A 21983-nucleotide genomic window follows, 5' to 3' on the forward strand; every position below is an offset into this window, starting at 1 on the left:
GGTCGTATCTGATCTCTTGGGGATAGATTCAATGTTGGCAGGCTTTCCTATGTCCATCAGGAGACCAAATCAATGAGCTTATCGGCAGGTAGAGTCACCCAGGAGGTAGACAGGCAAGCTTCAAACACCACCAGGAATACACACTCCTCTTGAGGAAGGTTGTTGGAAGACCAACTACCCTTTTGCTTTAGGAGTTCTAGGATGCCTCCAAATGAGACATCATTGGGTGGTGATCTTGGGGACCCTTCCCCCTCATCTAAGTCAATATCTTCTGTGACAGACTCTCCACAAGAGTCTGCCACAGAAGACACAAGTGCCTCGTTTTGCGCTTTTTCTTCTTGGGAACTTCTATGGTGGGATGCTCTGGAGAAGTGCCATAAGAAATTAGTATACCCTGATGGATATCTTGGTGACTAACTTGGGCTGGCTGACCCAGTGACACAGCTGGTCAAGGCTCTAGATGCAGAGACAAATGGGGTTGGGTAGCTGGAGCTGAAGAGTCTGTCCCCACTAACTCGAATGCAGAAAGGCACGGAGAAAGGGAGAATGACAGCTCCGATAAGACATGCTTATGGACTTGTAGGCTCACTCTGCCCTGAAGGCAGACTACTTGAGGAGGGAGTCGGAGTTGAGCTATCTAGCGCCGAGGCTCCAAGAGGCACAGTTGGCTCTGACAACTTCTGAGTAGACTCTCCAACACCCTGGATCTGCTGCCAAGAATATGGCTCCAAGAGCTGTTCGGGTCCACTTAGAAACACCACTGGAATCGAAGATACCAGTATCTTCAGATCCAATGCAAACTCCGGAATCTTTGGAGCCGATTGCTCTGAAACCAATGAAGGGACCAATAATGGGGGAGTAGTACTAATAATGGTCTCCTGACCCAATGGGGCTGGAACAGAACAACCCCCATTTGAATTTGCATCAAAAGGAATTTCCTCATCATCCTGTCCATCTTGGCTTCTGTCAGACTTCTGGAATAATGTGCAGAAGATGTTGTCGAAGATGGTCTGGAATGGTGATGTCTAGGAGATTGCTTTAAAATGGGGGAAAGGTAGCTGAGAGGAGACCAGATCTGGGACAGACTGCGTCGATCAGATCCTAGGTTATTTTTCCGGTCTAAACTCTGGATCAAAAGGGGTCAGATCCAAAGCTTTAGAAGTTTTACAAGAAGGTTCAGAACCCAGAACCGAAGAAATAGTTGGATCCAGGGAACCTTTTTTGTCAGATTTCTTTGGGGTTTGAGGTCCAGATGATGTTGATGCAGATTTGGAGGGGAGCAAACCTCTTAAGATTAATTTACTTTTTTGATCAATTTAAGGCTGTCGAGTTAAAAGTCTTACAAACAGTTAACAGTCAAGATATGCTGGACCTAAACAATATATGCATTTGGAATACGTGACCAAAAATGGGATTTTATGGCCACAGGCTGTACATTTTTTAAAACCTGAAAGATTCTCAGACATTTTTATTAAACTATACACCAATACTATAGAAAAAGAAATAAGCAACTTTTTTTTTGAATAATAGTAGAAAAGGGAAAAGTGGAAGAATTACTGACAACGGCAATTAAAGATGTACTACAGTATGTCAAGGCAGGAAAACCAATGACTGTAATTAAGAATTACACAAGTAAGGAAAAAGTAAATGGTAAAAGGGAGGAAGTGCTATATACATAAATATGAAGAAGATGATAAATTTATAAAGGTATAAAGTTACAGAATTACAATGAAATATTTTAACTCAAGGAAAAGGTTGCTATACAGTGATCACGTCTGTATGTTAAGGCAGCAAATGAGATCTCAGGTACTTTAAGTCACTAGGGCATTATGGGCAAGGGAGGAACTTGAGGGTTTCAGTGTTCCACGAGCTAGAATTGGCCAAGTCAGATTTGAGGGTTTGATCGAACCCAACGGTTGAGGAATGAATGAAAATGACATCAGATGCAGTTGTTACCCATTTTTGCACATGGAGTCCAGGTGTCACTTCAGCAGTAACATCTAAGCCAAGGTTTATACCACTGAATGGCTAGCCCTGCCACAGTTGTCTTCCTTACTACATACTCGTGCACACACACACAACTATGGCCAATTTGTGTCCAATCCACCTACTGCATGTCTTTTGAAATGAGGGAGGAAAATGAAGCACCCAGAGGAAACTCACATAACCACAGGGAGGATATGCATACTCCTCACAGAACGCACCCCAGCCAAGAATCAAACTGGGGAACCTCTTGCTGTGAGACAAAGCTATTTGCTGCACCAGTGTGCCATTTTAATATATGTATGTATGTGTGTATATATATATATATATATATATATATATATATATATATATATATATATATATATATATATATATATATATATATATATATATATATATATATAGACATATATAGACATATATACACACAAACACACAATTGTATAAAATATTTAATATATGCATTTTAACAAATATATAAATACCAAATACAAGCATGGTAAGTAGCTTGGGTGGTCACCCCTCTAGCCAACCTCTAGCACAGGGTTACCAGGGCTAAGACAAGCATCAGATGTCAGTCAAAAGAACCTCAAAACTAAAGACAGCACCTGGTTATGAGTGGTCTGCAAAACGTGGCACTGGCATCAAGCCTTGTCTTCTACATCAAAACCTCTAGCAACTATGACAAATCCAACAATATGTCAAACAGTGGTCCACATATCCATTGCCTCATCAGTAACAGTGGAGCCAGCTGATGTGGGGGGAGAAGCTGAAAGGACTGTTCTCAGTTCTACTCAGTAAGCTTTGCTTTATTAAGTGGGAGAAGGCAACGGAAGCAGACTCTCTCCAAAACCATAGACCAATCCCTAAGCTTTCACTAGAGGACTTAAAGGATCTCTCCCCCATCTGGTGAGCCCTTTACTAGCAGCAAACATGCTTTGCATACTAGAAGAGACACAGTACTTGCCAATACCCTGCAATACACCTTGCACTTCTCAAGGTGGATGTTGTAAAGCATTTCCAATGCTTGGCTTGTTTTCAGTCAACTATGGGTGCAAGACTGATCTCTTATTAGTCAAAGGAGAAAATACAACTTATGAGTAATGTGAGGCAGACGCTCGTGAGTGAACTTACAAAGATGAGGCTCTCACCAATGTCTCACCTCCAGATCTCCAAACTTCTCTCACTAGACTAGCGATGAACCAGAACACAAATGTCCCTTTTGTAGGAACCTAAACAGAGCACCCTCAAGAGCTTTTACCTTACTTATGGTATGGAAAACCTGAACTACCTGCATCCCTTACAGGTGGGGCTGTGATAAAGCAATAACACATGTGACAATGCTTCTAAATGTGCTCCTTTCTCAGAGCAGAGACATTGCTACAGTACTGATACAGATCCTGGCTAGTGATCTGATGACCACAGGAGAACTTTGAAAATGTATGCATTCAATGTCACACACAGAATGCCTTACGATGAATGTTAAGATAGAGATCCAAAATGAAACCAGAAGAGCAACACTGGAAAGCAAAGAAGTCAGAAGACCCCCCCTATTCTGACTCAGCACTGCAAACCTCTCTGTGGACACAGCACCTGGAAAACAAAAAGCTGCAAAATATCTTAACAGGAATTTATCAATGGTAAAAAGACAAATTACAGAAACCACTGCTGACAGCCAATGGTGCAGAGGGCAGAGCACTGACATCAGTCCTGGGGACCAGGGTTTGAGCAGTGTATCCATTTGCTAATTCAGCTAGCAAAGGTCGTGGGTGCAAATACTTTATGAAAACATAGCTACCATATATGGAAGTAGTAAAGGGACTCCCTTACAAGGGGGAGGCTGGGAAGTACTCACCTGAAAAGGATAGCCCAGACCTTAACAGCACACTACAGTTTATACATGTGCAGAATTGTAAATAATATATGAAGAGAGTTGTGTACATTGTACATTTTAATTCATTCTCATGAAGAACTAGAAAGGAAAAAATATCCAATTCATTAGAGAATTATGGCTAGCCAGAAGGCAGGACTGTAACTCATTCCTTTATTACTTCATGTACAAAATGTACAAAATGTTGAGGATAAAAATAACTTGTACCTGGAATCCCTCCCACATAAGACAAATGGGTATGTTAATGATAGATGGAACCAAAATACCCCAGAAGAGAGAGAACGAAAAAGTAAATAAACATCTTGGAGACTCACTGGAACAGCACATGAAAACACTAATAAAATAAAAATGTTGAAAATTAAGTGCTTTTGTCCATGAAAATCCAGGATTTCATCAGAACAATTTAATTACTTCCTAAACCAAATATATAGTACACTTAACATAAATGTAGATGTTCGAGTGTATTCACTGTTGCAGTCATTAAATTTGGGTAATCTGCTGGCAGGTTGCCCTCAGTCGGCCTGAATACCAAAATCTTGGGTCCTGCATTAGTTGCCGTCTTCTCTTCCATGACGTCAGGTCGTCAGGGGTATAAAACATGCAGCAGACGCAATTTTCTTTAGTTTTTCTAGCCCCAGATGTCAGGTACCCCCAAAAAGGTAGCAATATTATAAATATTTATATATATACATGCATCAGTACCTTCATCTACAAGCAAATACACAACATAGATTGTAGAAGATAGAGAAGGAAAGATGAACTGTAGAATGACAGGGGGATGGGCGGGAGGGTAACCTGGACTGCAACAGTGAATACACTCGAACATCTACATTTATGGTAGGTACACAACTGTACTATGTTCATCGTGTTTCACTGTTGCAGTCATTACACTTGGGTTGAATCCCAAAGTTGAGGTTGGGCGGCTGGGTCTAAATAGGATTAGGAGTGGCTATGAGGCCCTGCAGAACTGCAGTGGCAAAGCCTGCTCTGGATTTAGAGTAAAGAGGTAAGTGTTAGTGCTTGGTAAAAGTGTGCACTGAACTCCAAGTTGCAGCCTCCAAAATTTCCTTGGTTGGTACTCCTCTGAGAAAGGGTGCTGAAGTGGCTGCTGCCCTGGTAGAATGTGGCCTAATATTCTTTGGCACTGACTTGCCATGCTGTGCATAGCAGAAACGATTACAGTGTCCTATCCATTTAGAAATAGTCTGTTTTGAAATAGTCTTTCCTAGTGATCCTGCAGCATATGCTACAAACAGTTGCTCGGTTTTTCTGAAAGCTTTTGTTTTGTCCAAGTAGAAGCGTAGCTGCCTGTGTATGTCCAAAGAATGCAGAAGTCTCTCCCCTTTATTCTGGGGATTTGGATAAAATGTTGGCAAATGAATGTTTTTTTTAAGAGCCACACTGGATACTACCTTAGGCATAAATGTTGGGTTTGTCCTTAGAGAAACCCTGTCCGGATGGAATATGATAAAAGGTTCCACTGAGGTTCTGAGACTCTTCTTGCTGAAGTTATTGTTAGGAGCAGAGCAGTTTTCCATGATAAGAATTTTATATCAGCTGTATTGGCTGGCTAAAAAGGAGGCAGAGTGAGCTTTTCTAAAACAAAGTTGTGGTCCCATGTAGGTATCGGTGCTCTCCTTGGGGGTCTTATGTGTTTTGCCCCTCTGAGGTACTGTCTTAGCAGTGGATGAGAGAAAACAGGAGGTTCTGTATTGTATGAGCCGAAATGGCAGAGGCATGGATCTTAATTGATGAGAAGGATAGGCCTTTGTCCAGCATCTCAGTTGGGAATTGTAAAATCTGAGGAATATTTGGAACAAGTGGTTCAAGTCCTTGTGCCTGGTTCCAAGCACAGAATCTCTTCCATTTTTCTGCATAAGATTTCCTGGTGCTGGGCCTCCTGGCTTCCAAAATGACATCCATAACAGCTTTAGAGAGAGGTGTGTTCTGAGTGGTTATATTATCTGCCATGCAGCCAGATTTAGGATTCTGAGTTGGCTGTGCTGGATCTGATTGTTTTGTTGAGTCAGAAGATGAGGAATTTGAGGTAACGTCCAGGCTGGGCCTTGAGACAAGCTCTTTAGGATTGGGTACCAGTGCTGGCGTGGCTAGTCTGGGGCAATCAGAATCATTTTTGGCTTCTCTTGTCTGACTTTTAGGAGCACCTTGGGAAGGAGAGGCAGTGGTGGAAAGGCATAAACTGTTAGGGTTTTCCAGCTGAATGATAGAGCATCCACTTTCCATGCTTGTGAGTGATAAGTCCTTGTGCAGAATATCTCTGTAGTTGGCAGTTGTGAGGGGAGGCAAAAAGATCTATGTCTGGGCATCCCCATTTCCTCGTTATCATGTTGAAGACCTGTGGATTTAGTTTCCACTCGTGAGGGGTCCAGGAGGTTTCTGCTTAGTCCGTCTATCAGAGTATTTTTCTTTCCTGGCAGAAATTGTGCCTGCAGATATACTTGACAGGTCAGTGCTGTGTTCACAAAGTCACTGCTTGCCTGCAGAGGGGGTTGGAATGTGTGCCCCCTTGCTTGTTTATGTACCACATAACTGTAGTATTGTCCGTCTTTAGTAATAGTTGCCCTGGGTGTAGTAGATCCTTGAAGGCTGTCAGGGCATTCTGTACAGCTAGCATCTCTTTTCGATTGATGTGAAGATGCATTTGGTCCACGGGCCACGTGCCCTGAATACATTTTCCTGCCATGTGTGCCCCCCAGGCGTAATCCGATGCATCTGTTGTTAGTGCCTGCCTGGCTGTGGGTAAAGTGAAAGGCTGTCCCTTGTTGTGGTGACAGGCCAGTGCCCACCATCGCAACTCCTGTTGCAGGCAGGGAATGAGAGTTACTGTTTCCAGACTGTGGCAATGTTGAGTCCAAACACTTTTTAGATACCATTGTAGCTTCCTCATATGCAGTCTTGCATATGGAATTAGCTGGATGCCATGAAACCGAAAGCCTGCAGAATTTTTCTTGCAGGTAGCTGGGTCTTTGTTGCCATCATCAGAAAGTTATGAGTCAGTTGTCTTTGCTTGTCTGGCGTGAGATAAGCCGTCTGGGCAGTTGTATTTAAGCTTGCACCCAGGAATATTATCTCTTGAGAGGGCACTAGTTTTGATTTCTTTTCGTTTACTGTGTACCCTAGGCAAATTAGTAATCTTTTTACAAACGCCAGATGTTTTAGTAGAATGTCCTTGCTCTCTGCTTGAATAAGGCAGTCATCCAAGTAGGGATATATTTGAATTTCTTTTTGTCTACAAAATGCAATTACTGGTGCCAGACATTTTGTGAAGACCCTGGGCGCAGAAGATAAGCCAAAGGGCAGTGCAGATAATTGGTAATGCACTGAGCCAGCTATGAATCTGAGGTATCTTCTGCAAGATTGTCTGATTGGGACATGCAGGTATGCCTCTTTGAGGTCCAAAGTAACTAGCCAAGCCTTCTTTGCCCAGCATGGGTAGAAGTTGCTGCAGTGTCAACATTTTGAATTTTGGAACATCCAAGAAAGTATTTAGAATTGACAGGTCCAGTATTGGTCTCCAGGCATTGCCCTTTCTGGGTACCAAGAAAAGTCTTGAGTAAAATCCTTGTCCCTGTTCTTGCTGTGGTACTTTTTGAATAGTTCTCATGTCCATGAGAGCAGAAATTTGTTTTTGTGCCTCTGCCCATTGATTTTGTGGCAGGTCTGGCATACCTTTCGACCTTTGTAGGGTGTGAAAGTGGAACTTGTAACCCTGAGAAACAATATTCAGTACCCATTTGTCCTGGGTGATCATGTGCCAATTTTGTGAGAAAAGTGCTAGTTTTCCCCCCAAGGGTGCTGCCAAAAGGTAAGTGCTTGGCATTCGTAGAGGGAAGTCATTCGGACTGTTTTCTATAAGGTTGTGATTTGTTTTCTCCGTCTTTGGGGGTAGAAGCACCCCATTCTTTAGGTCTGTATGAGCCTTGGTGCTGAGATCTGCCTCTTGGGTGTCTGTATCTGCCTCTTTGTGGCCTGTCTGACACTGGAAAGGACCAATTTTTTGAAGGCCAGTTCCTGCTAAATCTAAGTGGATGAACCTGTAAGAAATCCTTTACTGTCTGCACTGATTTTGCTTTATCCTCCATTTTCTTTAACACCTCTTCTGCCTTAACACCAAACAAAGTATCATGCTGTAATGGAGCATCCAATAATTTTGCTTTAACATCATCAGGTAAACATTGTTCTTTTAACCAAGCATGCCTTTGAATGACAGAACCTGTAACTGCGGCTCTGCAAGAAGCCTCTAATGAATCAAAACCACATTGGAGAGTATGCTTTCCCACTTTTCAGCTGCATGCAATAGATCCTGCAGTTCCTTATTGTCAGAACATTCTGAGCTTATAAGCATTTTCTGTTTTAGCAAAGACATTAGGTATTATTGATATTTAAGCATGTGAAACTGGCAGTTTAAAGCCCTTACAGCTAAAGTAGCAGAAGTGTAAACTTTTTCCCCCCAATATATCCAGTGCTCTAGAATCCCTATCTGAGGGGAACAGGGTTTTTTGCAGTGGAAGCCTTCACCCCTTTGGGACCCTGAGAAATTGTTTCTGGGTCAGCAGCAGGGTTTTTATAAAGAAATTTATGAGAGTCTGGGACCCTGTAGTACCTATCTGGCTTGACTGGTGCAGGGGGTAAAGAATCAGGAGACAAACTGGATTCAGAAAAAAACATCAACAACAATATCTAGTACAGGGGGGATAGCAAGGGGCCTGTGCTGAAGCAGTAAAAGAAAGTCTCGGAGCCTTTTCTTGGATTCTGAATAATCCTGGCTCTCCCAATGGAAATGCTCCCTCATGGTGTACATGGTTTCCCCAAATGAGTAATCCTCAGAAGGAGAGGCTTAAGGGATAGCTTCTTCAGCACCAGAGTCCTCATAGGGAGGAAGAGAATATCCCTGTTCTGAAGAGGAATCAGAGGAAATAGAAACCTGGTCAGAGGAGTCATAGTCAGTGTCTTGCCTAGGCCTTTTATCAGGAAGGGGATGGGAACCCTTGATCAAAGTAATTAGGTCCTCGGCCATTTTAAGCATCTGTTTCTTTGGCATGGATGACTGTCCAGGAGAATGCTGTACTTGTTTCTTTGTCTTTAATGGTGTTTTAGACTTTGCTTTGGCTGCTGAAGTGGACTTGATAGTACGCTGTGTAGGTCTGAAAACACCTTCAGAAGCCGATGCCTGCTCAGCAGCTCCGGACCCATCTGAGAGAATAGTTTCCGTAGGCCCAATACCTTGAGTTTCCAGAGACCTAGTTGTCTCCACGTGGGAGACAGAGGCGGCCTGTGGCTCTGATGTAGCGGGTGTCAGGGGCTGCGAAAGCGCCTCACTGAGAACCAGCGAACCGGCGACTGGCCTAGAAGAGGCTTTGTCGTCGGTTTTGGACCTCGGATGCCTGTCCTTTTCTTTGTCTTTGCGTTTTTTATGAATCCCGGTCGTCAGTTGTTCCGACGGCATTATGTAGCTAAACCTTCAGCCAAAGTAATGTAAAGCAAAATCAAACTGACGCTTAATAGCGCGTTGGTTGAATCTAGCACAAAACCGACAACTAGCAACATCGTGGTCAGGGCCTAGGCAAGGAATACAATAAGAGTGAAAATCCTTATAAGGTATTTGCTTCCCACAAGAAATACAATTGTTAACCTTTACTGACATCAGTCTGGAGCAAGAAAAAGTTTCCCCAACGGGGTACTTAGCTTTACTGAAGACTTCGGTTCTGAAATTCAATTTCAAAAATCTCAGGAGTCGGCCGACCGGCACTTGCGAACTGCTTTTGCTTTGGGCACCGCGCGGCAAGAAAGACTGGAGAAAATGGCGTTGGCTGCATCTTAAATACCCCTGGCACACTGACGTCAAGGAAGAGGCAACAGCAACTGACGCCGGACCAGGACTTTGGAATTCGGGCCGACTGCGGGTAGCCTGCCAGCAGGATAACCCAAGTGTAATGACTGCAACAGTGAAACATGATGAACATCTCCCTTTGGACCCTGTGAAATAGTTTCAGGATCAGCAGCAGGGTTCCTAAATAAAAATTTATGAGAGTCAGGGACCCTGTAATATCTGTCAGGCTTACTGGGAGCCGGAGGCAAGGAGTCAGGGGTCAGGCTTGACTCCGAAAACAAATCATCCACAATGTCTAAAAAGTAAAGTTGTGTACCTACCATAAATGCAGATGTTCGAGTGTAATCACTGTTGCAGTCATTACTCTTGGGTTATCCTGCTGGCAGGCTACCCGCAGTCGGCCTGAATTCCAAAGTCCTGGTCCGGCGTCGGTTGCTGTCGCCTCTTCCCTGACGTCAGTGCGCCAGGGGTATAAAAGATGCAGCCGACGCCATTTTCTTCAGTTTTTTTTGCCCCAGATGTCAGGTGCCCCCAAAAGGGTAGGCTAAAATCTGCTTATAAAAAAGCATGCACTAACATAAACAATACCCTTCATCTACAAGCAAATACACCACATAGGTTGTATACAATAGAGAAGTACAAATAAGTCCCAGCAAAGAAATGGGGATGGTGGGAGGGTAACCTAGACTGAAACAGTGAATACTCTCGAACATCTACATTTATGGTAGGTACACAACTGTACTATGTTCATCGTGTTTCACCGTTGCAGTCATTACTCTTGGGTTGAATCCCAAAGCTGAGGTTGGGTGGCTGGGCCTAAATTGAATTAGGAGTGGCTATGAGGCCCTGCAGAACTGCAGTGGCAAAGCCTGTTCTGGATTTAGAGTAAAGAGGTAAGTGGTAGTTCTTTGTAAAAGTGTGCACTGAAGTCCAAGTTGCAGCCTCCAAAATGTCCTTAGTTGGTACTCCTCTGAGGAAGGCTGCTGAAGTAGCTGCTGCTCTGGTTGAGTGTGGCCTGATGCCCTTGGACACTGTTTTGCCATGTTGAAAATAGCAGAAGCGAATGCAGTGGGCTATCCATTTGGAAATTGTCTGCTTTGAGATTGCTTTTCCTTGAGATGCTGCAGCATACGCTACCAAGAGTTGTTCAGATTTTCTGAAAGCTTTAGTTTTGTCCAAGTAGAAGCGTAGCTGTCTGTGTATGTCCAAAGAATGTAGAAGTCTCTCTCCCTTATTCTGTGGGTTCGGATAAAAGGTAGGCAAATGAACTGTTTGATTAAGAGCCACACTGGACACTACACCTTAGGCATAAATGTTGTGTTTGTCCTCAGAGAAACCCTGTCCGGATGGAAAATTATAAAAGGTTCAACCGCCATTAGTGCCTGTAACTCTGAGACTCTTCTTGCTGAAGTTATTGCTAAGAGCACAGCTGTTTTCCATAAGAATTTTATCTCAGCTGTATTAGCTGGCTCAAAAGAAGGCAGTGTAAGTTTTTCCAAGACAAAATTGAGGTCCCATGAAGGTATTGGTGCTCTTCTTGGGGGTCTTATGTTTTTGGCCCCTCTGAGGTACTGCCTTAAGCAGAGGATGTGAAAAAAAAGATGGGTCTGTATTGTAATGAGCTGAAATGGCAGAGGCATGAATTTTAATCGATGAAAAAGATAGGCCTTTGTCCAACATCTCAGTTAAGTATTGTAAAATCTGCGGAATATTTGGTACAAGCATGTCAATTCCTTGTGCCTGGTTCCAAGCACAGAATCTCTTCCACTTTTCTGCATATGATTTTCTGGTGCTGGGCCTCCTGGCCTCCAGAATAACATTCATAACTGCTTTGGAGAGAGGTGTGTTCTGAATGGTTACATTATCCGCCATGCAGCCAGATTTAGAATTTTGAGTTGGCTGTGCAGTATCTGATTGTTCTGTTGGGTCAGTAAATGAGGAATTTGAGGCAATGTCCAGGCTGGGCCTTGAGACAAGCTCTTTAGGACTGGGTACCAGTGTTGGCGTGGCCAGTCTGGGGCAATCACGATCATTTTTGGCTTCTCTTATTTGACCTTTAGGAGTACCTTGGGAAGGAGAGGTAGTGGAGGAAAGGCATATACTGTAAGGTTTATCCAGCTGAATGATAGACATCCACTTTCCATGCTAGCTTGTGATAAGTCCTTGTGCAGAATCTCTATAGTTGGCAGTTGTGAGGGGAGGCAAATAGATCTATGTCTGGACGTCCCCATTTCCTTGTTATTATGCTGAAGATTTGTGGATCTAGTTTCCACTTGTGAGGATCCATGAGGTTTCTGCTTAGTTCATCTGCCAGAGCATTTTTGTCTTTCCTGGCAGGAATTGAGCTTGCAGGTGTACTTGATAAGTCAGTGCTGTGTTCCACAAAATCATGGCTTGTCTGCAAAGGGGGTAGGAATGCGTGCCTCCCTGCTTGTTTATGTACCACATGACTGTAGTATTGTCAGTCTTTATCAGCAGTTGTCCTGGATGAAGGAAATCCTTGAAAGCTGTCAGAGCATTTTGTACAGTCAACATTTCTTGTAGATTGATATGAAGATGCATTTGGCTTGTGGGCCATGTGCCCTGAATACATTTTCCTGCCATGTGGGCCTCCCCAGGCATAATCTGACGCATCTGTTGTTACTGTCTGCCTGGCGGTGGGTAAAGTGAAAGGCTGTCCCTTGTTGTGGTGACAGGCCTGAGCCCACCATCGAAACTCCTGTTGCAGGCAGGGAATGAGTGTAATTGATTTTTCCAAGCTGTGGCAATGTTGAGTCCAAACACTTTTTAGATACCATTGCAGTTTTCTCATATGCAGTCTTGCATATGGAATTAACAGAATGCAGGATGCCATGAAGCCCAAAGCCTGCATAATTTTTCTTGCAGATAACTGGGTTTTTGTTGCCAACATTTCAAAGTAAGAAGTCAGTTGCCTTTGTTTGTCTGGCGTGAGATAAGCCATCTGGGCAGTTGTATTTAAGCTTGCACCCAGGAATATTATCTCTTGAGAGGGTACTAGTTTTGATTTCTTTTCATTTACTGTGTACCCTAGGCAAATTAGTAATCTTTTTACAAACGCCAGATGTTTCAGTAAAATGTTATTGTTCTCTGCTTGAATGAGGCAGTCGTCCAAGTAGGGATATAATTGAATTCCTCTGTCTGCAGAAAGCAATTACTGGTGCCAGGCATTTTGTGAAGACCCTGGGGGCAGTAGATAAGCCAAAGGGCAGTGCAGCGAATTGGTAGTGCATTGATCCAGCTATGAATCTGAGGTATCTTCTGCAAGAATGTCTGATTGGGACATGCAGGTATGCTTCTTTTAGGTCCACAGTTACAAGCCAAGCCTCCTTGCCCAGCATGGGCAGAAGCTGCTGCAGAGTCAACATTTTGAATTTTGAAATGTCCAGAAAAGTGTTTAGAATAGACAGGTCCAGTACTGGTCTCCAGGCTTTGTCCTTTCCGGGTACCAGGAAAAGTCGTGAGTAAAATCCTTGTCCCCGCTCCTGTAGTGGTACTCGCTGAATGGCCCCCCATGTCCATGAGGGATGAAACTTGCTTTTGTGCTCTACTTGTTTCTTTGTCTTTAGAACTGTTTTAGTCTTTGGCTTGGAAGCTGAAGATGGCTTTACATATAACGGAGATGATCTGAAACCTGCACAGCGGCTCCGGACCCATCTGAGGGAATAGTTTCCGAGGATCCTATACCTTGAGTTTCCAGAGGCCCAGTCGGCTCCACGTGGGAGTTGGAAGCGGCCTGTGGCTCTGAGGTAGCAAGTGTCAGGGGCTGCGAAAGCGCCTCACTGACAACCGGCGAACCGACGACAAGCTTAGCGGAAGCCTCATCGTCGGTTATGGACCTTGGATGCTGTCCTTGTCTTTATCCTTGCTTTTTTTTTAGAAATTCCGGTCGTCGGTTGCTCCGACGGCATAGTATAATTGAATCTTCGGCCGAAGTAATGAAAGGCAAAATCGCACCGCCGCTTTATACTGCGTTGGTTAAATCTAGCACAAAACCGACAACAAGCAATGTCGTGGTCAGGGCCTAGGCAAGGAATACAGTAAGAGTGAAAATCCTTATGAGGTATTTGCTTCCCACAAGAAATACAATTGTTAACTTTTTCTGACATCGGTCTGGAGCAAGAAAAAAGTTTCCCCAATGGGGTACTTAGCTTAAATGAAGATTTTGGATCTGAAATTAGATTTCGAAAATCTCAGGAGTTGGCCGACCGGCATTTGCGAACTGCTTTTGCTTCAGGCACCTCGCGGCAAGAAAGACTGAAGAAAATGGCGTTGGGGCTGCATCTTTTATACCCCTGGCGCAGTGACGTCAGGGAAGAGGCAACAGCAACCGACGCCAGACCAGGACTTTGGAATTCAGGCCGACTGCGGGTAGCCTGCTAGCAGGAATACCCAAGAGTAATGACTGCAACAGTGAAACACGATGAACATCAGGGGGAATGGCTAAAGGCTTGTGCTGAGGGAGAAGAAGGAAATCTCTGAGCCTCTTTTTTGATTCTGAGAAGTCTTGACTCTCCCAGTGAAAATGCGCCCTCAAAGTATGCAAGGTTTCTCCAAATGAATAATCCTCAGGAGGAGATGCAGATGGAATAGACTCCTCGGCGACATTGAAGTGTATTAACCCACCAGATGCGCAGTAGCAAGCCCCTCCCAAACAGTGCCTGAGAGCATGTTGACTACTCCGCCCACCACTTGGAGCATGTTGACTACTACGCCCTCCGCTTGATTAAAACACAAGGTAATACAGACTTTTAAACAGAAAACATTATGGGCGTATTAAAGCATAAGCAAAGAACAGCTAATTGCACAAAAAAGTTTACACGGCACATTATATCATAAAAACGCATTAATCGGCAGCAGTAGGTACAGATCCTATGTATTTTTACGAAAAAGGTTCAAAAGTCTATTAGACAAGGTGACAGAAACAGTAGACAATCCTGCTATTAATGACAGGTCCAAAGTTACATTTAAGTATGGTGAGATGCAAGATATGCAGGTGTGTTACCAACAGTCCTTTATCTACAGTTTAATACAGGGCAGACATTTGGTTGCACTGAAGACTACATGAGCATCCCCAAAAATGTGGCAAGTTGGAAACCTGCATGGCTTTACATACGAGAAGGGAGGGATGTAAATTTAAATTTAGATTAGAAATTATTGTTTTGTCAGCTAAAATTCACTGCCAATGTACAGACAGAATTACATAAAATTGTCTCTATAAAGTCAATATTGAGAAATAGAAGGCTGAAATAAATGTGAAAAATCATACTTTCTACAGCTGTGTTGCTAGTTGTCCTACAGGTTAAATACTTAGCTATATGTGAAATATTACTTGTCATTTTGAATGTTTTCTAGAAAGTCTTGTTCGGTAATCTGCTCAAGTGTGACAAAGTGTGTGTTGTTGTCGAAAACTCAAATACAATAATTTTGTTATAATCGGCTACCTGGTCAGAATCCTGTATTTCCCCAAATTTAAAGAGTAATTTAACCAATTTTGTCAATCACGGCAACTTGCAGTTGTTAATACCCACCCTCCGACATGTCAATCATGGTGGGCACGCCCATTCCTGCGCGAACTTGGAGGTGGGTTAATACACTTCAATTTCGCAGACTCCTCAGCATTAGAATCCTCAAAAGGAGGTAAAGATAATTCCTGATCAGAAGAGGAATCAGACAAAATAGAAACCTGATCTGAAGATTCATAATCAGTGTCATGCCTAGGCCTCTTATCTGGAGGGGGATGGGAACCCCTGATCAAGGTAATAAGGTCTTTAGCCATTTTGATCATCTGTTTTTTAGGCATAGAGGCCTGTACACATGGCTCAGGCGTAGTTTTTTTTAGTTTTAGTTGATGTCTTTGCCTTTGGTTTTGTAGCTTTCGTCGGTTTGATATATAAATGTTGAAGTCTGAATACACCCTCAGAAGCCGGTGCCTGCTCAGCGGCTCTGGACCCATCAGAGGGAGATACATCTGTCGGGTCCAATACCTTGAGTATCTTGCGGCATGCCGGACTCCACATGGGTGTCGGTAGAGGCCTGCGACTCGAAGGTAGCGGGTATCAGGGGCTGCAGAAGCGCCTCACTGAGTACCGGTAAACTGGAGACTGGCTTAGGAGAAGCTTCGTCGTCAGTTTTGGATATCAACTGCCTTTCTCTGTCCTTTTCTTTGAGATTTTTATGTACTCCGGTAGTCTGATTGCTATCCGATGACACTTCTGGGTAGCTACATGTGTTTCCAAAATACTCTGATGCAAAAATATACCGACGCTAAACAGAGCGTTGGTTAAATCTAACATAAAACCGACAGCCAGGCATGTTGTGATCAGGGCCTAGGCAAGGAATACAGTATGAATGGAAATTTTTATGAGGTATTTGCTTCCCACAAGTAATACAATTATTAACTTTTTCTGACATTGGTAAAAGGCAAGAAAAAAGTTTCCCCAACAGGGTACTCAGCTTTAGTGAAGACTTTGGTTCTGAAACTCAAACTCGAATATTTCAGTAGTCGGCCAACCGGCACTTGCGAAATGCTTCTGCTTCGGGCACCGCACGGCAAGAAAGACTAAAGAAAAAGGCGTCGGCTGCATGTTTTATACCCCTGATGACCTGAGGTCATGGAAGAGAAAACTGCAACAGACGCAGGACCCAAAACTTGAATTCAGGCAGACTGAGGGCAACCTGCCAGCAGATTACCCAAACGTAATGACTGCAACAGTGAAACATGAAGAGCATGTCTTGTTCAACTGGTCTGCCATGCAGTTCATCTGATTAGGGATGTACAGGGCTGTCAAGAGCAATGTGCATTCCATGGCTTGATCCCAGGCATGCACAGCTAGCTTGCATAGATGAAAAGATGGAGTTCTCCCATTTTTGTAGCATATACCATAATGCTGTCCATAATCACCTTCAGTATCCTTGTCAACCAAACTGCTTTGAGCACTCAGAGGCAGAGTACAACTAACATTTACTTCATTTTTATGCATGGTTTTCCAAAGAGTACCATGCAGCCTGTTCCTTGAGATCAAAGATGTGTGCTCCTCAGTCCTGGTCTGATGCCTATATGTTTAGGATTTGGTCAGGAGTTGAATGTTTGAAGAGCATTCCTCAACTCATTTCTTTGAAACTGGTTCACCCATCAGCCTCACAGTTTTTCTCCTTAAGCTTTTGTTTATTTTTCAAGGGATGTCACTGTAGCTAGTATGCGAGTATGTGGACAAGCAGAACTTATGCCTACCTGAACTTTTTGTTCAGGCAGGTTTAAGAGTCTGGCCATCTGGCAAATATTGCAACTACCAACACTGTGTTCAAACCCTAAATTGTAACCACTAACTGCAGAAATACCTGTAAGAAATTTGACATTGGCAAGCACAGCTGCGAACTGTAAAAGGGCAGAGATGTCAGATGCTTCTTTACAGCTACATGGCAAGCATGCACCATAGATGTGTAAATATACAAAAAACAGTTGGATTCAGTGGCAAAACTGAAGTAAAAAGGGTTCCCAATGGGACACTTGTTTGCTCTGCTCTTCAGCTGAAGCATATAAAATGGTGCACTGGACATCAGTAAATGCAACAATTAAGAAGTTATGATGGTGAAGGTGAGTGGTACCTCTAACACCAAGTATATGAAGGAGTCTAAGGTAAGGTGATGCCAGTCTGAAAGAGAGGAAAGGGCAGTCAGTTATTAAAGTCTGTCTCATTTGTCAATGCTCTCCCAAGTTATGAAAGTAACAATGATCCACATGAAAAACATCTGCCACTTTTTCAACAGATGTGAAAGGAACAAACCCCAACATAACATCTCGCATCAAAACTTCCTGTTATCAAACACTTTAACAAAGCATTTAAAACTGAAATAACAGCAAGACAGAAATCAGGAAAATGTTCCCAATAAAACAGAGGAAATGTGCCACCTCCATGGCATACAGGGGATAAAGCCTTCACTACTTCCAAGATGATCAAGAATCAACTAGCAACCAAGCACTGGAAGGACCTTCTGGAGTGAGTGCGTGTAGATATCTGCCTCCAAAATCACCTATCCTGTTAGAAGGGACTTGTTGCAATCTACTGTGATACCCTTTTGCGCCCTCTGTCTCCATGTGGTGTCAACAACGCTGCTTTTTCTCAACAACCAATTGTTAGATGTTTCACTTGCTTGCTTGCTCCTGTTACAGCAAAACAAGCATGCATGTCAAACAGTGGTGCACAATGTTATCCAAGTGTTCTATCTTCTACAAAAGTTATGCAACTACGAAGTTGGAGTAAATGAATCTTGGGATTGAGAACTTGCCTCTTTCAAAGACTTGTTTTGAGCTGCTACATTATACTTGGTCTAACTGGGTCAACTACATTTGCTGTGATTGAGAAGTAATTATCAAAGAACTAGAGTGCTGATTTCTCATAAAAGCGGGTAATGCAAGGGCTAAAGCTCTGCTACACAGCTAGCAGTGCTGCAACATTTGGCATGTGACTGGAAACATGTACAAGCTACTGAGTCAACAGTGCAAGCTCCACTTAGGTCAGGCAATTGAGGTGGGGGGAGAGGTATTAAAAACAAAACAATCTCAGGTTTCCTGTCGGATGACATCCACAATCTTCTTTTCACAATGAAAACTACAACAGATGGGGTACATGACCAGCCAGGTATCGGAAAGGGCTGGATATAGGAAATGGAGAGAAAAACAAATGGGGAAAAAGCATTAGAAAAAAGAAAAAAAAATATTCAGTACTTAACTAATCTTACCAGGTTTCTCTGGATCTTCTGCAGCTGTGCCTGCGATACAGCTACTCTCCAGTCCATAATAAGGATCTACCTTCCCAGTCAAGCGAGCAGCCTCCTGCACCTTCTTGATATGAGCTTCCACTAGTTCTAATGGCACCTCTTCTCGAACTCGAGAAAACTCCTCTGTAAGAAAAAGGTAACCTTACTAAAAATCTCTCTCTTCGGATAATAAACGTTTCTTCATATCCTTAAAAAGGAGATTTATTACTTGCTAATAATCCTCAGGCCAGCACCTGCAACAGATATGCGATGACTACTGTAAGAATGTCCTCTATGAAGGACGTGTTACTTGCTAATAAGCTCGAGCAACTGCACCATTCACTATCCTCTCTGTTAATTAAAATACTCACCCAAACTTATTAAAAACTGACACAAATTATTCCACATTCCAAACTGGCTCTGCAACTTTTATTTAACTCTATAAAAACAAAGTCAAAGATTTGTTCTTAATACATCACAATCTAGATTTTAAGAGAGAGCACAAGAGTGCATTTTCAAAATTAAAATTTTTTAAACTGGCATATCCTCATCCAGGAGTAGAGAGGAGCAGTTTATAAAATGCATGAAACTCTCAGTAGTCTCTGGAAAAGCAACAGAATGAATGAATAAACAAACAGGACAAATTCCCTGAGGGCAGGAATGCTTCTGCAAAGAGTAATATACACGTGTAATACAAAGGAAGGCCTGTAGACAGTTTGATACAAATTGTGAATTTTTTCAGAGTTCACCAGTGAAAATCCCCACTCTGTGGCTGTACTACATTCAATAATAAAATAAGCATCTAAAAGCAGACAAACATAAGTCAGAACCTTCTTTATGGAAGGTGAAGCTTTTTAACTGGACCAATGCAATGATGTGGATGACAGGTAAACTAATAAAAGTTGACAGGGAGGTTGGTTTCCCTGCAATAAGAAATTAGCTAAGTTGCAACTGTTTTGCAAACTACTGTATACTTACGGTACATGAGTAGAGGAGGAAAAGGGACGTTAAAGCCATTTTACAGATGATACAGATAAAAGTGATCAATGAAAAGAAGTGCAAAGCAAGTATTTGACAGTGACGAACGAAGTAAACGAAATGAGGATTGATTTTAATTTAGAATTAGCATCAGTGATCACATGGACAAACCAATATGAAAGGCTGAATGAATTTGGAAGCCCTTTACTGCCTCTGCTGCCAACCAATCACCAGTTAAATTCCTGCCCAATGGACTTAATTCCCCAATGCAGCAGTGGCAGTCAACCAGGTGAGGCCATCATTCAAGCAGCAATCAAAGCCATCAAGGTGGTTTGAACATTTTTACTTGCTGGTTCTAATCCCCTACATGAACTCAGACAAGTGTCACAGTAATTTGTACTATGGGCTAACTGCAGAGGTTGTTTTCTCTACTTTGAAGGGTGGTCCATTCAAGAAGACCAGCCCTTGTACCCCACCCCAAAGCATGAGCACTGAGTTTGTCAAACTCCCCCAGAGGAAAATGCAATGATGTGACGTTCCTAACAAGTGTGTCCAACTCTCCACACCTGCTGCAAGAGGCGAGTGAGTCATACCTTTTAACTTTACCCGCCTCCTTGCCTGGCTTTTCCAGCACCAGGGCTGCTAATTGAACCCTGGTTACCTCTGTTGCAGTAAAGGCTCCATTCCTTCGCACTATGGAGCTAGGCATGGCAATGCTTTTTGAATCTTGCCACAAGGAGACTATATGAAATCCCCTTTCCAAAATACTATGAGCTTTGAGAAATGGGCAAAAAAGGATGCAGATGAACGGCTTTACTGAAATAGTCCCTACTTATGCTTGCTGCCTAAAACAATAGAAACGGAAGTCTTATATAGATATATATATATATATATATATATATATATATATATATATATAAAATAAAAAGGATTTTGATGCAGCAGCACCTCTGCAAAGATTGAGACAACAGATATAAGGTACACACAGGAAAATAGCTGTAGATTTTAAGATCCCAAAATATGACAAGAAATAACTACCAAGGAATAACTTTAGTTGGGCATAATGTTAAATGAACAAAAAGAAAACAATCTGTAAGAAGCATTTTAAATATGGAACAGTTCATTCAAAATCAGATCTGTGAAAACAAGATAAAATATTCCATCAGAATGCTCAGTATCTGTACTAGATAACAAGAGGCTCTTAAGACCTGGGTAGTCCACATGCATAGCCATCAGTTCCAAACCTTCGGGAAAAGGATAGGAGACCAGACACATTGCAATCAATGAGAATAATGATGTTAACATTGTTTGCCCTGATCGTCCCAACACAAGCTTGATGGAGAAAGCACTCTGTTGACCTGGCTTTTTTAGACCCACTGTTCTTGGAGAAACAAGACCGACCTTCAGTCAATTTGGGGGGAGGATTTTGATAGAGAGGCAGCTGTATCCGTTACTGACTGTAAATAAACGGCAGGGGTTCTCTATCCACATTCATTGGATTTGATGATTCTAGGATCTCCCTACCATAGCAAAATTTTAATGTTACGTGTTCAAGGAGAGTACGGATATCCTACAAAGGGAGTGAGATGCCAGTTTTGGCTAAATCCACATTTCTCCTTAATGATCCTAGGAATGTGAAAACTGGGAGAAATGAGGATGGTAGTGGATAAGGTGAATCAGACTTTGTGGCAGGATCAAATTCATATGCACTATAGTACAGTTACCAGTACGAACAGAAATAGGCAACGTTACAGGCATTTGTTCAGATGGCAGCCTACAGCAAGAATGATTACAAACAAACCCAAAGTTATAGGCTAAATTAAACACTAATTGTAGTCTTGTATCTGAAATGGTTCAAGTGGAAGTGGAAAAAAGTTACTGCCATATCACTGTCGGTACAACTGCAGTGAAAACAGCTCCTTACATAAAACAAGGTATTCAGGACTGAGAAAAGGGGACTGTGGTTAAAGGTAATTCACCTTGCAATAGCCCCATTTGACTACTGAAAAAGAAAAATAGTTCAAAGCATGAGGTGATTGATTCGAGGCTACTGAATGAATGTACACTGCAAGTGGTACATTTAACTCCTTCTGGACCGGACTTAAAAGACAATGAGCAATCCAACAGCAAACTGGTCTTCAGTGTTACGGATTCTCTGCAGGGTCTAACTCCTGAATTATCTTTATGTTCACATTTTATGTTCTAAAATCTGTAATATTTGATAACTAGGGTGCCACAAGCTTTGTTGAGCTCCCTTTTATATACTACATTTGTCAAATAGTCTTGCAATACATGGATATGTTTATTCAACTTGAGACTTGTACAAGAATACCTGCTGACTTTACATAAACTGTACACAGCTTTACATGAAGCAGCTAAAATGAAACAAATGAACAGGACCATTAATGAAAGACTGAAAAAAGTCCTTAATGGAAAGAAGAAATGACTGGGATACAATTGCACCTCAGCTGCTAATCAGTATAACAGCATCATCCTCTT

General features: G+C 42.5%; 1 protein-coding gene across 1 annotated transcript in view; it reads right to left on the reverse strand.

Annotated features, from left to right (window-relative positions):
• Positions 1-21983, reverse strand: part of SMARCC1 (SWI/SNF related, matrix associated, actin dependent regulator of chromatin subfamily c member 1) — a 1897600-nt gene that overhangs the window by 236650 nt on the left and 1638967 nt on the right. The window contains exon 19 of the mRNA XM_044066067.1: positions 18489-18650. Within this exon, the coding sequence (XP_043922002.1) occupies positions 18489-18650 (162 nt within the window). The remainder of the gene's footprint in view (positions 1-18488; positions 18651-21983) is intronic.

Source organism: Protopterus annectens, chromosome 3.part0 (genome assembly GCF_019279795.1).
Source record: "Protopterus annectens isolate FY-2018-M chromosome 3.part0, PAN1.0, whole genome shotgun sequence".
Classification (NCBI taxonomy): Eukaryota; Metazoa; Chordata; order Ceratodontiformes; family Protopteridae; genus Protopterus; species Protopterus annectens.